Consider the following 15851-nt stretch of genomic DNA (forward strand, 5'->3'; position numbering starts at 1 on the left):
AGCATTTGAGCTAATTAGCAACTTTTCAACTACTTACTGCCTTTAAGCTACTTTGCAACTACTTAGCATCCCAGCTAGCAGAGTGAATCTGGGCCGATTCCGTCTGAGAGTCGGAGCACTTGGCTGAGAGTCAGACTCGGCCGAGGTAATGTGGCCCGAGTCTGGGCCGTCTTAGGCAGTATTACTTATGGCTAGGATGCGGGGATTGAGCTTGGGCCAGTTATCTGGCCCAAATGTATTACTTGGGTCTCAGGCCGATTGGGGCTACTCTCTGGCAGAAGATTGCACAGTCTGATTTATATAATTAACATTTCATTATTTATTTATGTTTCCATATTTTCTCGGTGTTTCTGTGATCAAAAAATACAATTAACATTTAAATAAAATTCTTTAATAGTCATGTTTAAGTTGTATTTTGATACTTTGTGCAAGGCAATTGATAAACATGAAAAACTTTGTGGATGGAGCCTCCTGAGTGGCACAGTGGACACCCGGGAGACACCGCATCACAGTGCAAACTGCATTGCTACAGATGCTAGTTTGATACCCGTGCCAGCCGCGACCGGGAGACCCATGAGGCAATGCACAATTGGCCCAGCATCGTCCGAGTTAGGGGAGGGTTTGGCCTCTTGTGCCGGGCCAGGCGCATGCATGCTGACACAGTCACCAGGTGTATGGTGTTTCCTCCAACATCATTTTTTTGGGGGGTGGATGGGTATAATTTGTATGCATAAAATGTGTAATAGTAATATTTTGAATTACTAAATCGGGTAATGTTGTATAAATGTATTTCAATTTGAATTGTGCCGCTTCAGGGGGATTCTGGTAAGATGCCGGCAAAGTTGGCTGAATTCCGGTAGACGGAAATGGCGCGATGTACTTGGGCTGATTCTGGGCAGTCATTCATTTTGATTCTGGGCAGAGTCCGACACCCGATTCTGGACAGATTCAATCAGTTCCGGCCTCCCGGAAGAGTGCCGCTTCTTGGCCAATTCCTCATTGCTAGTATAACAGTATTGCTTCTGTCCATCTCCTCGCCCCTACCTGGGCTCGAACCAGGGACCCTCTGTATACATCAACAACTGACACCCACAAAGTATTGTTACCTATCGCTCTAGTAGCGAGCACCCTGCAAACTAGCTAGCCATTTCACACTGGTTACGCTAGCTGGGATGTTAGCGAACCCTTCCCCTAATCCTAATTTTAAGATTGTTAGCTAACTCTTCCCCTAACCTTAACCCTAAACCTTTTAGCAAACCTTTCCCCTAACCCTAACCTTAAAGCCCTTTAACCTAACTCATAAACTTAAATGTAACCCAACCCCTAGCCTACGTACAGCATAATACGAAATGCGTTGAGACCAGGTTGCAGCCGTACCACACGTTTTCAAATCCTTTCGCCCTCTGACACACAGTAATGATAAATAATGGTGTAACAGCCTACAGTTTTCTTGACATTATGTTTTTATTATTGTGATAGGCTCACTATTTATTTTGGCGCGACGCCGTACCGGACCGTACCGCCTTACCTTCACCCATGGGGTTAGTGAGGTTTACGGTAGGGACGTCCCAAATATCCCAGATAGCACTGATGAAGTAGTGGGGGCGGGCCGTTACTAACCAGTGCACGGCGCAGGAGTTCTGGCAACAGCTTCAGCGGAGGATTGGAGCATAGGAATACTGCCAGCGAAATAACAACAGAGAAAGATAGCTCGGAATACAGTGAGTAATGCATGTTTTACCCAAACACTGCATTTGCCTTAGCAAATTAGACATTTTATGCGTGCCTTTTGCATTTTTATGGCATAATATGGTGCCTCTTATCCATTCAGTGAGGATATTTCGTTTACAGTGACAGCCCTCTACTCCGAGAGGCCTGCAGAGGGGGCCCGGCTCCTTGGATAGCAACTGTAACATTGCAGGGTTTTGTTTCTTTACACCTAATACAAATAGGGCAAATGTATTATTCTCTGAGCATGCTATAAATGATCAATTTACTGCGTATAAATACCGAATAAATTAATATATTTTGTGAACCTTATATAGAGTGAGATTGCGCACCGTTCTGTAAAGGCCTAGAATAGAATAGGATTTAGAGACGAGAATAAAATTGACTCCTCCCACGGTAGTGTCTGTGGTGTTTATGGTTGCTTGTAATTGGGCTTTTATTACAGTAGAATAGTCATGATTGTGTTATAAACCCAGGTTAATAAACCTTTTACATACAGCCCCTCTATAAAACAGTTAACGGAGGTGGGGTAGGCCTACAGTCCGTAATAGGCTACAATTAGCCTACCTAATTGTGCGGCCACCTGGGATTTTGACAGATAGGCAGTCTAGTGCTATTCAATGCACGCTCCTCGGAGGTGCAAGTATTGCATATCGCTATGCAATCATTTATAATGTTTCTGAGAGCAAGGGCAGGAATGGGAAAAGAGCTAGGCCATTCTCCTCTGCCGGCACAGACTGATCTTTCATTAATATGAATACATTATACTCCCATCATGTAAACGTCATACAAATATGTACAGTGTAAGTCTAACCTTTCTACATGCAACTCGTTACGTTGGCTAATGCCTTTTGTTTTTCATTTCCGAAAAGGTGATGATACTAGTCTATGTTGTTTATTTTGATCAGATCATACATATGTCAAATACATGACCACTTCCTCTGCACGTATCCACAGATCCTGGGTCAGGTGATAGCCACGAGAGAGAAAAAAAATCTGATTGGTTATTATCAGTGTCGTCAGTGCTAGTGATTTCTCCGTGGTAATAAGAGCGATTGTTGTTTATGCATTTAAGATGTTGCTGTCTGTCTGTGCTGCTAGGAAATCAAGTACTAGGAAATTCTGTCTTAACTGAGAGGATTATTGTGACAACAGAAGATTAAATGTTAAAAATAAATCACTCCTGCAAACATCAAACCAGCCCAGACGGTGTAGTGTTCACTTCAACATTAGGCATACATTAGTTTCTATTTACATTCCTGTTTTGTAGTGAAACAAATACATACCTGTAGTCAAGGCTGTAGTGTAGACCATGTCAGAGCAAATTTTGGAACAAAACCCTCATTGCTGATGTTTTGTGAACCTGTGAGGAACCCTCATGGTCTCTTGTCTAACAGTATGAATTCCTTGAATTCTTTACAATAGATTCCTGAATTCCTTCTATTTTTAACCACAAAAGTCCTTTTATGTTTTGCAGCACTGCTATGGTATGCTATGGAGTTTTCTTAAAGGCAGCCCAGTTTAACATCTTTGCAATGTTTTTTTGTTTGGCAGTGAATGTCAAATTGGGATGTCTTTTTCTTCATGTATAAAGGTGTGGCAGTGAATGTCTAATTCTTGTCATGTATTTTCTTTCCTTAGGTATAGAAGATGGCAGTGAATGTGCACGCCACGTCTGTGTCCTGTGACACCCTGAGCAGACATGATATGCTGGCCTGGCTCAACGATTCCCTACACCTCACCTACACCAAGATAGAACAGCTCTGCTCGGGTAGGTCTCCATTCCTGACTTGTGATTGCGTTGTGCCTCCAAAGTTCTCTATTTTCGGTTCCTTATCTCCACCTAGAGAACATACGAGTTGCTCTATCATCTCCAAAATAATGTAAATTAATGGGTTCTTTCCCTATCCCTTTGGGAAAATCTGGTTGAAATGACATCATTACACTGGTTATAATTTGGTTATAATCATGCCATCCTTTCAACCAGTTTTACCTACTGGGATGGACCTCAAGTCCTCACCAAACCCATTCAAAATAATGAGTGGAGATGAGATTTGAATTGTGTTGTGTTGTCTTATACCAGTATGCACTTTTTCTCCTTTTGTTTACCTTCTAGGTGCAGCGTACTGTCAGTTCATGGACATGCTGTTCCCAGGCTGTGTCCTGCTAAAGAAGGTTAAGTTCCAGGCCAAGTTGGAACATGAGTTCATACACAACTTCAAAGTTCTCCAGGCTGCCTTCAAGAGGATGGGAGTCGACAAAGTCAGACTATTGTCTATTTGTCATCATCTATAAAACATTACAAATCAGAACGTATTCACACCCCTTGACTTTTTCCACATTTTGTTGTGTTACAGCCTGAATTTAAAATGGATAACATTTTGATTTTGTGTCACTGGCCTACACAGAATACCCCGTAATGTCAAAGTAGAATTATGTTTTTAGACATTTTTACAAATGAAATGTCTTGAGTGAATAAGTCTTCAGCCCCTTTGTTATGGCAAACCTAAATAAGTTCAGGAGTAAACATTTGCTTAACAAGTCACATAATAAGTTGCATGGACTTACTTTCTGTCTGTAATAATAGTGTTTAACATGATTTTCCAGTGACTACCTCATCTCTGTACTCCACACATTCAATTATCTGTAAAGTCTCTCAGTCAAGCTATGAATTTCAAACACAAATGGAACCATAAAGTCCAGGGAGGTTTTCCAATGCCTTGCAAAGAAGGGCACATATCAGTAGATGGGTAAAAATATATATATATCCCTTTGAGCATGGTAAAGATATTAATTACCCTTTGGAAGGTGTATCTATACACCCAGTTACTACAAAGATAAAGGCGTCCTTCTTAACTCAGTTGCCAGAGAGGAAGAAAACTGCTCAGGCGTTTCACCATGAGGCCAATGGTGACTTTAAAACCGGGTTTAAATGCTGTGATAGGAGAAAACTCAGGATGGATCAATAACATTGCAGTTACTTCACAATAAAATAAGGAAGTCTGTACAGAATACAATTATTCCAAAACATGCATCCTGTTTGCAATAAAGTACTAAAGTGAAACTGCAAAAAATGTAGCAAAGAAATTAACTTTATATTCTGAATACAAAGCTATTTTCGGGGCAAGTTATGTTTGGGGCATATCCAACACAACACATCACTGAGTTCCACTCGTATTTCCAAGCAAGTGGTGGCTGCATCAGGTTATGGGTATGCTTGTCATTGGCAAGGACTAGGAAGTGTTTTTTAGGATAAAAATAAACAGAATAGAACTAATCACAGGCAAAATCCTAGAGGAAAACTTGTCTCAGTCTGCGTTCCAACAGACACTGGGAGACAAATGCACCTTTCAGCAGGACAATAACCTTTAAACACAAGGCCACATTTACACTGGAGTTGCTTACCAAGACAACATTCAATGTTCCTGAGTGGAACATGGGGTATTGTGTGTAGATGGGTGAAAAATGCATCTATTTAGGGCTCTAGTCAACCTGTAAAGCTGAAGTGTTACAGTTTCCACAATAGAACTGTAAAGGTCATTTCCGATTTTACCGTGAATACAGTCTCCGCTAAAGTGGGAACATTGCCTTTAAATTTCAGTTACGCTGTAAAGCTGAACATCCCCGATGCAGACTCAATAGAGCCCTTAATCCATTTTGAAGTCAGGCTGTAACACAACCAAATGTGGAATAAGTCAAGGGGTATGAATACTTTATGAAGGCATGTATCATCATAACAAAAATAATTCATGTCTGAAACAGTGGTGTATCGTACCCATTTTCCCTTGATTCATTCCTTTGTGACTTCCGCCAGCCTCTGGATTTTCATCTCTCAAAAAGCTTTCAAATGTTTATTCTCATTCCGACAGATAATTCCCGTCGAGAAGCTCGTAAAAGGAAAGTTCCAGGACAACTTTGAGTTCGTGCAGTGGTTCAAGAAGTTCTTCGACGCCAACTATGATGGGAAGGAGTACGACCCTCTACAAGCCAGACAGGGGCAAGACATGGCTCCCGCCCCCAATCCAGGTGATCACTTTTCCCACAGACCAAAGAGAACTCATGGTCCTCCAGGTAACCCCAAAACAATGGTTATATCTCTTCTGAATGGGATTGGCTCGCTGATTGAGCTTTGGATGGCTCAAAACACGCACAGCGCTCTGCAAGCAACTGGTCTGTTTGTGCATGTTCCATTGGATGATATCTCTGTGATGGTCATTTCACAGGCTAGCGTTTTAGAAACAGTCAAGGAAAGGTAGCGCTGGGAGTCAGTGTATGTATTCTTGTGATCTTCACAGTACCCTTTGAACACAAATACATTATTTTCCCATTTCTAAATAAAATTGTTCCAGTTATTCTATATTGAGCGAATTGATCATTTGGGGCACCACTTTGGGACCCTTTGTACTAACAGAGATGTTTTAAGCCTTGATCTTAGACATGCAATGTGTAAAAACAGCTTTTTTTGTGCATCGTCTTTTGGTATTAAGGTTGAAAATAAATCAGCATCGGTTCCTGAAATCAGTAATATAGCTAGTGTGTGTTACACTACCGGCGCAACATTTTGCTATGCTTACAACATGGGTTCTCGTTGAAACACTATAGTAGTAGTATCCATGGCTTTGATCGCATGGGGTGACAAACAACGAGCATTTGTTTACTATGTTTGCTAGTATTTACTACTATTTCTACTACTTTTAGTTTACAAATATTGGTTGAATAGTATTTTGTTGACATTTACTGTGAGTATGGCTGGGTTTCAATCCAAGGCGCATTACAGAGCAGTGCACTAGAGAGCCCTCAATGTGCCCTTTAAAGGCCTTTTCCCCCGGAGTTTGCGTAGATCGCGTTCACTGTAAATTACCTTTAAGAGTCTGTTATAGTGCGCTGCTCAATAACGCGCATTGGATTGAATCCAGGCCTAAATGTTCTAACAGTAAACCTGCACTGCAACACTAAGGACTCCAATCAGTACTCAGTACTCAGTACTCAGTCAGTACCACGGAAGTTCAGCGTTACAGCCTGGTTGAAATTTAAAGGCAATGCTTCTGCGTTAGCGGAGACTGCATTCATGGTAAACTGCATATGCTCCAGATGTCGGCTCAATCGGAAATGACCTTTACATTTCTACCGCACAATCGGTAACGCTTCAGCTTTACAAATCGAATAGAGCCCTAACACCATCTGATCATTCCAGGCCCCCAGAGGATGTCGCCCACAGTGCCCAAGATAATGCCCGCGCCCCAGAGGGTGCTGAACACCACCGTGCATGTGAGGAAGACCCCGGCTCTGGCGCGGAACGGGGGCAGCGACGGGGAACTCATGGAGCTGAATCAACAGGTAGAGTCCCAGGGAGGGTAAGGAGGCCTTACTCTACATTGGAGAAGTAAACTCTTGGGCCATACTAATGTGGTATTTACAGTATTCAACACGAATGACGGTATCCTGTGTTAGTTTCACCTCCGTTATCAGGTTTTATTTACTGCAAGTAGAGTCATGCTTAGCCCTGAGACTTGGCTGTAGGCGACATCCATGCTCTGATCTTTGTAATGTGAAGTGTGAGTGTAAGTTCACACTAGAGTTTGTTTTTGACTCAGTTGTGACTTATCCAAAAAAAGAAGAGGATAAAAAGGTATATTTCATGCATATTAGGAAACAAAATGTAAGTTTAGGTCAAGTATAGTAAGCATGTAACTAACATAAGTTTGTAGTACTCAGTGAGTACGACGGTGTATTTGGAAAGTATTCAGACCCCTCAACTTTTTTTCACATTTTGTTACGTAACAGCCTTATTCTAAAATGTATTCAATTGTTTGTTTTTTCTCCTCATCAATCTACACACAATAGCCCATAACGACAAAGAAAAAACATGTTTTTAGAATTTTTTACAAATTTATTAAAAATAAAAAACAGAAATACCTTATGCATGTCAGAGCAAAAACCAAGCCATGAGGTCAAAAGTATTGACCGTAGAGCTCCGAGACAGGATTGTGTCGAGGCACAGATTTGAGGAAGGGCACCAAAACATTTCTGCAGCATTGAAGGTCCGCAAGGACACAGTGGAAGAAGTTTGGAACCACTTAAGTCTCTTCCTAGAGCTGGCCGCCCGGCCAAACTGACCAATCGGGGGAGGACTTTGGTCAGGGAGGTGAACCCAATCGAACATCTCTGGAGAGACCTGAAAATAGCTGTGCAGCGATACTCCCCATCCAACCTGACAGAGCTTGAGAGGATCTGCAGAGAAGAACTGGAGAAACTCCCCAAATACAGGTGTGCCAAGCTTGTAGGCTCATATCCAGGAAGACTTGAGGCTGTAATCGCTACCAAATGTGCTTCAACAAAGTACTGAGTAAAGGGTCTGAATACTTATGTAAATCTGATATTTCAGTTTTTTTTTATCAGTTTTCTTTATCATTATAAGGTATTGTGTGTAGATTGATGAGGGGGAAAAAACAATTTAATACATTTTACACTAAGGCTTTTACGTAACAACATTTTTAAAAAGTCAAGGGGTCTGAACACTTTCGGAAGGCACTTGTACATCAACCTTTTTATTCCCCATGTGTTTGACACAACCTTTTCTTGTCTGTGTAGTTGATGGAGCTGAAGTTGACAGTGGACGGACTAGAGAAGGAAAGAGATTTCTACTTCAGTAAGCTGAGAGACATTGAGCTGATCTGTCAAGAACATGAGAGTGACACCAACCCTCACCTCTCCAGGATAATGGACATTCTCTACGCCACAGAGGTACCTGTCACAACCCAGACATATACAGTATAATTCGTTGTGTTCATATACCTCTACATCATTGGTCACAACACTGAAAAGGAATACAGAATAGGCTTATTTTTTTAACTAGAGATGCTACAATAATCTACGTGTAGCCCTGTGCTATCCTTAATTGGATCTATCCCCTCTCATGTATCAAATATTAGGGGTTGTGGGTTATCATCAATATACACTGTAAATCTGATGATATCTGTGTTTTGTGTTTCAGGACGGCTTTGCTGCTCCAGATGATGACGAGATTGATGAACAGGCCCACTTGGACCAGGATGAATACTGAGCCTGTTATACATTCTGTCCATATCCCCCCCTCTTCCTCGTCTAAAACTCTTATGTCCATCCATATTCACCCTCTTTCTGCCTCTCTCCTTTGTCCCTCTCTCTGTTTCTCTCTCTCTCTCTCTCCTTTGTCCCTCTTTTTGCACACTATAAATACCTCTATCCTGTCCCTGTTCTCTCTCTCTTTTCCTCTCTTCCTCTCTCTTCATATTTATATATGTTTGTCTCCCCCTTCCCCCGTGCTATCTACTGTACATACACCTCTACTTCTTAGTGTCCTAAGCTACTCTCCCCAATGACACAGTAGAGGCAACAATAACAGAACATATCCTAGTCGTTCCAGCATGGCACATAGTATAACACAGAGAAATGAACAAAACCAATGTGATATTAATGGGGATGTTAGGCCTACACAATTCATTCAGAGTTGTAAATATGATTTTTTATTTAATTTAAAGGAATGGTTTTGAAATAAGGTAGTTGTCAGAATGCATTTGTTAGTTTGTTTTTTGGTTTGACTCGTGCTTTTGGGGTTTGTTCCAGAGTATAGAAAGCACCTTGTGCATGTTACTGTATGACAGGTTACCCGTTACCACAAGAGTCATACTTAGACTCTTAACAAAATGGTCTATGACAACACTTTGTATTTCATTTGTCAATATTTTCTTATTTACTGATTTGATTTAACAAATAGTAGAACAATTGATGCAAAATGTATGAATATTAAACAATGCTGTCATTTGTGCTGATGGCAGTGAAACAGCTTAAGAAGCTTTTTCTTTTAGTTGATGGCATGTGGTAACATCAAGGGAAAACAGGTCAAACATGATCAGGATATGATCAATGCTCTTTGACTGTACTCATTATTGATTAGCTGTATCTGAGCATGAGGCTGTTATAAATTGACAGTGAATAATGGGCAATATATTTGTCAACTATTTTATGTGTAGATTTTTGTCTTCAGTCAGAAGTGTCTGGTTAAATGCCATGGTATTTATTATGTATAATGAGTTTGAACTTCATTTGGTGTTAACAATACCTGAGGTACTATGTAGGCTGACATTATGGCAGTAAAATATTTTTTTACATTTAACTGTAAAAATGTGTTATTTGAAGCTGGAATCCGTAATGGTGAAACGGACACGTCTGTTTGCGATATATACAAAAATGCCAAAAAGAAGTTACTTCAAACAACGAACACTGTTTTTTTTCCCTCCACGATGCTAGATGCTCCTCTCCTCCCTTTCATAATTAAAACAATAACGAACGTGCTGGGGGAGAACTGTGGTGCTGTTTTCCCATATGCGGATTTCAGCTTTAAAAGAGCCCGAAAAAAATGATTTACTTTGATTTGATCATATCACGTTTCTGCTGCTAATTTTGCCATGTTTGTACTTTTGGTTTGCTATCATATATTGCTCAGCTTAGGAATTGCAGGTTGAGTTTAGTGAACAGCGAAGTCAGAGTTACGTCCCAAATGGCACCCTATTTTGTGTATGCCGTGCACTACTGGTCAAAAGTAATGCGCCATATAAGGGAATAGGGTGCCATTTGGGACACACAAAGTTAGTTAGGGGTCTATGACCAGTTCAAAATGATGCTGGTCGTCATGAGCATCATAAGGAATATAAGTCATTTCCCCTGTACTACTGCCTTTACAATGCAAACAGCTATCTGCAATAGAATTTGACCTGCATTCTCTCTCGCGCGTTGACTGCATACCATTGTTTGCATAACTCTCATCTCTTTGAGTTTTAGTAACTAAATAAACGATTGTGAAATAAGCTGTTCTAATATTATTATTTATTTCTGTTTAGCTACAAGATTGTGTGCACAGAAAACCTTAGAAGGGCGGGGCCCCACTTGGCCCCCTATGGCAGTGAATCCCAACCTTTTTTGGTTACTGTACCACCAACTGGATTTTGCTCTGCCCGGAGTACCCCTGAAGTACCCCCTCATTTGCATTTGACTAGTAGGCCTATGGCAAAGTACCCCCAGCAGTCCTTAGTACCCCTAGTTGGGAACCACTGCACTATGGGCCCGACTATCAATGATAGGGCCCAGAAAAGACAATGCATTTCCATTCAACGACTGTAGAGGGCAGTATTGTACCACGCAATGTGTTGCAGTGGTAAAATGAATTGTATTGTTATATTTATTTTGTAGATCAGTCAGAAACATCCATGTAGAAAGAACATGGATCTACAATTTCGGATATGAATGTCGAACCACCGTACTACCAATACAGGCAATGCTTGAAGTATAATACAACAGCAGCAACGTCTTATATTGTACAGGCGATAGTGCACCCATCCGGGGGATTAGCTCAAATGGTAGAGCGCTCGCTTAGCATGCGAGAGGTAGCGGGATCGATGCCCGCATCCTCCAAACTTTTAATGTTTTCGAAAGAACTCAATGTAAGTGCGCTTATTATTAATTTATTCTCTGAATGTAAATAACATAAAATATGTAAATCAACCTTTAGAACTGAGAGATTGTAAACCTACGAAGCGTTTTTATCAATAGGTCCTTTCTTTTGGTGGTGTGGTGGGTTAGGCCTACAGACAAAAAAAATATCAGTAAATAGACTACATATTTAATAGATTTAATCAACTTCTTAATTCAATACAGTATTGTCAATTCAAATAATTACGTTTGCAATAAAATAAAGCTAAGATCATTGGAAGTGAATTGGACATGCTCATGGCAGCTAGAGTGTAATATTCCGTGGCCAGTAAATTAAAACTGTGTTACAACTAAAATACAGTATCATGACAACTTTATAACGTTTGGAAGTAGGCCTAAATACACATCAACACACACAAATTGGCTGCAGAGCATAGGACTAGTGAAGGAAGTCAAGCATTTTTCCAGTAGCCATAAGGGACTGCACAGTGCCGTGTTTGCCTATCAAGGCACACCAAATAATGCCCTCCACTGAAATCATAGTAGGTTATACATACATAGGTCTATGTGTAGCAGATTTGGGTTAAAATACTATATAAAATCTATCAAATAATACCCAGAGCAACAGATGGGTGGGATTTAGAGTTTGACTATTTTATTGGTCCTTGAAGACAAGCAAAGAATTTTGAAATTATTTTAAATAGTATTTGAACCCGGGTCTGGTGTGTAGGGCTGAAACCTAACTGCCTATTGATATCGTAGACCTTTACAGACAAGAACACCCTCTCAGACATCAAGTGGAGTCTCAATGAGCTGCATTGTACAATGTTTGCTTATCAAGGTACACCAAAAAATGTACTCCACTGAAGACAAAGTAGGCATGGCATTTAAAACATGGTAGGCTATACATGGTAGGCTATACATACGTCTGGCTATGATTTTGGGCAAAGGACACAACCCTCTCTCTCAGACACCCATTAGTTTCTTGGCCATGTATCCAGGCATGCTGTAGATGAAGAGGCCCAGGACGAGCACCAGCAGCAGGGCCACCACTAACTTGACCGTGAGCCAGAAGTACTGGTTGCAGATGAGGTTTTTGATGGCTTTGAAAGGCATGAGGAACCATAGGAAGGCTGTGTCTGGACGGCTGGAGGAGAGAAAATACGGTTGCTTGGTTACCGCTGGACTGCAGTAAAGTTCATGACAGTAGAATAGTTTGTGGTACAGTGGGTTATAACGCATTGTAAGACCTGACATAAGCATGTATGACACCTTAGTGTCTTATAATAATCTAATGAAGATCCTGACTAAATATAAGACATTTTTAGTTGAAATGTTGATACATAATATTGATGCATAATTTCTTACTAAGATATATTTGAAAACACTTGAGATTGTATTGGATTCTGATGTATTGGATTCAAACGTATGGAGTGACAAAGAAAACAGGATCAGTTATTGTCCTTGCCAGTTTATTCACAAACAACAGAGCATACATAATGTACTACTTGCTGCACGCTGTTGAACAAAGACATTCAAATACACATTCATGTAAACAGCCGAAGAACAGTCATTCCATGCCAAACGAAGGCTAATACAACGTGACTTCAAGCGAGGACAAAATCTGATTTGCAAACCGAACAGTTGATTTTGTACATTGAAGTGTTCCGCAACACCACAATATTAAAAATGCTTTCTACTTTATGTCGTTGAACTGGTCCTTGAAAGGGACGTGTAATATATAATACATCATCAATCTGATTTCTTATATTATATTTCTACTTGGACGTGGTTGTGTTACTTTCATTTCCGATACATGGTGTGTGTGTGTGTGTGTGTGTGATTGTCTTGTCACATGGCAAAAACATGTGACTCCACAAGAAGAGGAGACCTTGTTAGGGAAAACAAGTCCTGGAATATAACACTGAGTTGAGAAGTTGTTGAGTCGTCTTCTCTTAAAGGTATAGTTCACCTTGTTTTGCAGTGGCAAGTTAAACAAAGCCAAAGTGGGTATTGCAGTCCCACCTTGTCAACTTCTTTCAAGGTAAGGCAACAAATATCTAAATACATGTTCAATCCTTGAACTATCCCGTTGAATAATTTCCACTCCTCAGACACCCATTAGTTTCTTGGCCATGTATCCAGGCATGCTGTAGATGAAGAGGCCCAGGACGAGCACCAGCAGCAGGGCCACCACTAACTTGACCGTGAGCCAGAAGTACTGGTTGCAGATGAGGTTTTTGATGGCTTTGAAAGGCATGAGGAACCATAGGAAGGCTGTGTCTGGACGGCTGGAGGAGAGAAAATAGGGTTGGTTAGACCACACTAATGCCTTAAGGCCATCACACATGCAAACAGAGGATTAGCAAATATGACTATAAAATATAGTGCCGGTTTCCTGTGAACAGAAAACAATCCATACAAATTATGGAAAAAATAAAGGTTATTTTAGTAACTTACCTTGCAAAGTAGGATGATTCGTGGTCAAATCCGGTACTTGGTCCAAGCAATTTCATAAAAGAACCTTTCTTCTAGTCCGTAATTTGTAAGTATTTTAATCAAATGCACCGTTACGTTCCGGTGCGTTCCGACGAGGGCGCGTTCCGACCGCATGGCAGATCGTTGTTTAAGGGCAACCTCACGATGCAAAAAAATCACGCAGCTGCCCCTTCCCCACTCCAATGCCCCTTCCCCACTCCAATGCCCCTTCCCCACTCCAATGCCCCTTCCCCGTTGAAATAGATTGAGTTGGCTCCACCGTATTTGTTATCTCAGTGTGTAAGCAACCTAAAGAGCGGTCGTGGTAACGGGGGAACGGTGCTCTTACTTGGGTTTCTCCAGGGGCTCAGGTTCATTGCGTCCTTCCCCCACTGGGTTCTTCTCAGCCTCCTCTGCAGTCATCAGCTGCAGCTCGGCTTCCACTTTCCCCTACAAAGACACAAGCAACATCACTACCGAAACACTGGGGTTCATACAGTATGCAAAGGTTCGTTACAGTATGTAAAGTAAGTCTTTGTCTCTTGACTAATCTGTTCAATATTTAACTCCACTTCTTCAGGGTGTAACCCAATTGCTACGTCTTGTTGAATCAAAGACACCATTTTGACAAGTGCATACTTGAATGTGTTTAATCAAGTCCACATTATATAAGAAAAGGGGAAAGGGGAACAACCTAGTCAGTTGTTCAACTGAATGCTTTCAACCAATGTGTCTTTCCGCATTTAACCCAACCCATCTGAGTCATACCGTGAGTTCAAACTCGTCGTTCTCATCTCTGGCCAGGAAGGGCCACCAGCCCTTGATCCTCATCTGTTTGAAGATGGACACCATGGGAATATCCTTTTCATTCAGCACCATGTTGATGGAACACTGCTTGGCTGTCTTCGCTCCACGAGGGAAACGGTTCAGGTCTAGCTCAATGGCACCTGGGAAAGGGCATAAATATCATACATATTTACTTGATATGCATGAAGGGCTCTCAGCTGTTGTTGTTGATTGTGTCGATTGTTGTGTTATGACTGCCACGACAGTATTTTCCATGTCCCAGAATTTGAAGACACATTTTAAAAAGTTCAATATTACATCAAGGGAAATTCAATTCCCCGCAGCCCTAGTCTGAAACGTTATAGTCACAGAAAGAGCAACATCTACAGCCTAGAAGATCCTTATGGTGAAGGTTTAAACCGAAGGGAAATCAAATCACTCCACCTAAAAAATCATCTGCAGAGAAGTGGTCAGCATCCCAGACTTGTAAGTTGAGACGAGCAGGGATCTTATACTCAGTCTCGTCCCAGGCGAACATGGACTCCTTCTTAGAGATGACGATCTTCTCCTCGGCCTGCAAGTAGTCAAAGGGGTAGATGAAGCGCCAGTTGAAGAGACCCTCCCCTGTCAGGGAGTGGTAGTGGACGTCTGTGTCCTGCTTGTCCTCCTGCTGACCTTTCAGCCAGCTGTTGAATGAAATGAAGAAGAAGACACGGTTCAAATATCGAGTACAAGATACACCCTGAAGTTGAAAAAACAACAACATATATTTCAAAGGAAACATTCTTAACCCTCGCACGAAGATATCACTGGACTTTTCTCCAGTGAAGATGTCATCATCCTCCAGAATGACCTCGTCTGTGTTCCAGATGATCACCCTCAGTTCAAACCTGCCGATGACCAGACAAAACAAATGATTGAAGGGATATGTCTGTAATGTGATATATCTGATCATATAACATGGGGAATTTACTTTGCAAATGGTCTCACTAAATGTTATTTAAAAGCACATTGCATTGTACTAGAACATACTTCTTTGGTCTCCTGGGTGAAATATCAATGGCAGGTCCAGGTGCAGGCATATCCTTGGGGAACATGTCCACCCACATCTCAATCCTCCCCTACACATAGAGAAACACAAAGACAAACTTGGGATGTGATACAATTGAACCACTGTCATGGCACACAACCCTGCAGCCCCCTTCCCCCAAAACCTACATAACCTTCACCTGAAAAAGATGTGAACTTTTGTTAATTTTATATATATATATATATTTTGCTTTGAAACTAGCATACAGACTAGTTTATAAAATAACATTAGTTGCATAATTTCCGATCCCTTTTATTTTTATTTTTAGGTTTTACCACCCCCCTCCCCTGGTTGGAAAATG

General features: G+C 41.1%; 2 protein-coding genes and 1 non-coding gene across 4 annotated transcripts in view; 2 read left to right on the plus strand and 1 right to left on the minus strand.

Moving 5' to 3' along the window:
- The first annotated feature begins 1557 nt into the window (after positions 1-1557).
- LOC118362858 (microtubule-associated protein RP/EB family member 3-like) lies at positions 1558-9079 on the plus strand. 2 transcript variants are annotated; one of them, XM_035743534.2, is made up of 7 exons: positions 1558-1721; positions 3370-3499; positions 3845-3990; positions 5598-5799; positions 6923-7065; positions 8320-8472; positions 8723-9079. In XM_035743534.2, the coding sequence occupies exons 2-7, from the start codon at positions 3379-3381 to the stop codon at positions 8789-8791; spliced, it is 834 nt and encodes a 277-aa protein (XP_035599427.1). In that variant the 5' UTR covers positions 1558-1721; positions 3370-3378; the 3' UTR covers positions 8792-9079. The 2 variants fall into 2 exon arrangements, with proteins under 2 accessions (XP_035599427.1, XP_035599429.1); XM_035743536.2 differs by having other exon boundaries at positions 5598-5754.
- A 2026-nt stretch (positions 9080-11105) lies between these two features.
- trnaa-agc (transfer RNA alanine (anticodon AGC)) lies at positions 11106-11178 on the plus strand. Its single transcript has one exon. It is a non-coding gene; the product is annotated as a tRNA-Ala (tRNA).
- Positions 11179-13093: 1915 nt separating this feature from the next.
- LOC118361833 (otoferlin-like) overlaps positions 13094-15851 on the minus strand; it is a 38173-nt gene continuing 35415 nt past the window's right edge. Inside the window, exons 37-42 of the mRNA XM_052486511.1 lie at positions 15493-15581; positions 15252-15350; positions 14905-15146; positions 14443-14621; positions 14024-14124; positions 13094-13487 (exon numbers count right to left, since the gene is read on the minus strand). Of these exons, the coding sequence (XP_052342471.1) occupies positions 13307-13487; positions 14024-14124; positions 14443-14621; positions 14905-15146; positions 15252-15350; positions 15493-15581 (891 nt within the window). The 3' untranslated portion in view covers positions 13094-13306. The remainder of the gene's footprint in view (positions 13488-14023; positions 14125-14442; positions 14622-14904; positions 15147-15251; positions 15351-15492; positions 15582-15851) is intronic.

This window comes from Oncorhynchus keta, chromosome 29, assembly GCF_023373465.1.
Source record: "Oncorhynchus keta strain PuntledgeMale-10-30-2019 chromosome 29, Oket_V2, whole genome shotgun sequence".
In the NCBI taxonomy this organism is placed as follows: Eukaryota; Metazoa; Chordata; class Actinopteri; order Salmoniformes; family Salmonidae; genus Oncorhynchus; species Oncorhynchus keta.

Excerpts from the sequence above, each read along its gene's own strand:
- LOC118362858 (XM_035743534.2), top strand. The coding sequence starts at position 3,379 with ATGGCAGTGAATGTGCACGCCACGTCTGTGTCCTGTGACACCCTGAGC. Across the intron at positions 3,500-3,844 it reads GATAGAACAGCTCTGCTCGG|GTGCAGCGTACTGTCAGTTC; the intron begins GTAGGTCTCCAT and ends TTTACCTTCTAG. Across the intron at positions 3,991-5,597 it reads AGAGGATGGGAGTCGACAAA|ATAATTCCCGTCGAGAAGCT; the intron begins GTCAGACTATTG and ends TCATTCCGACAG.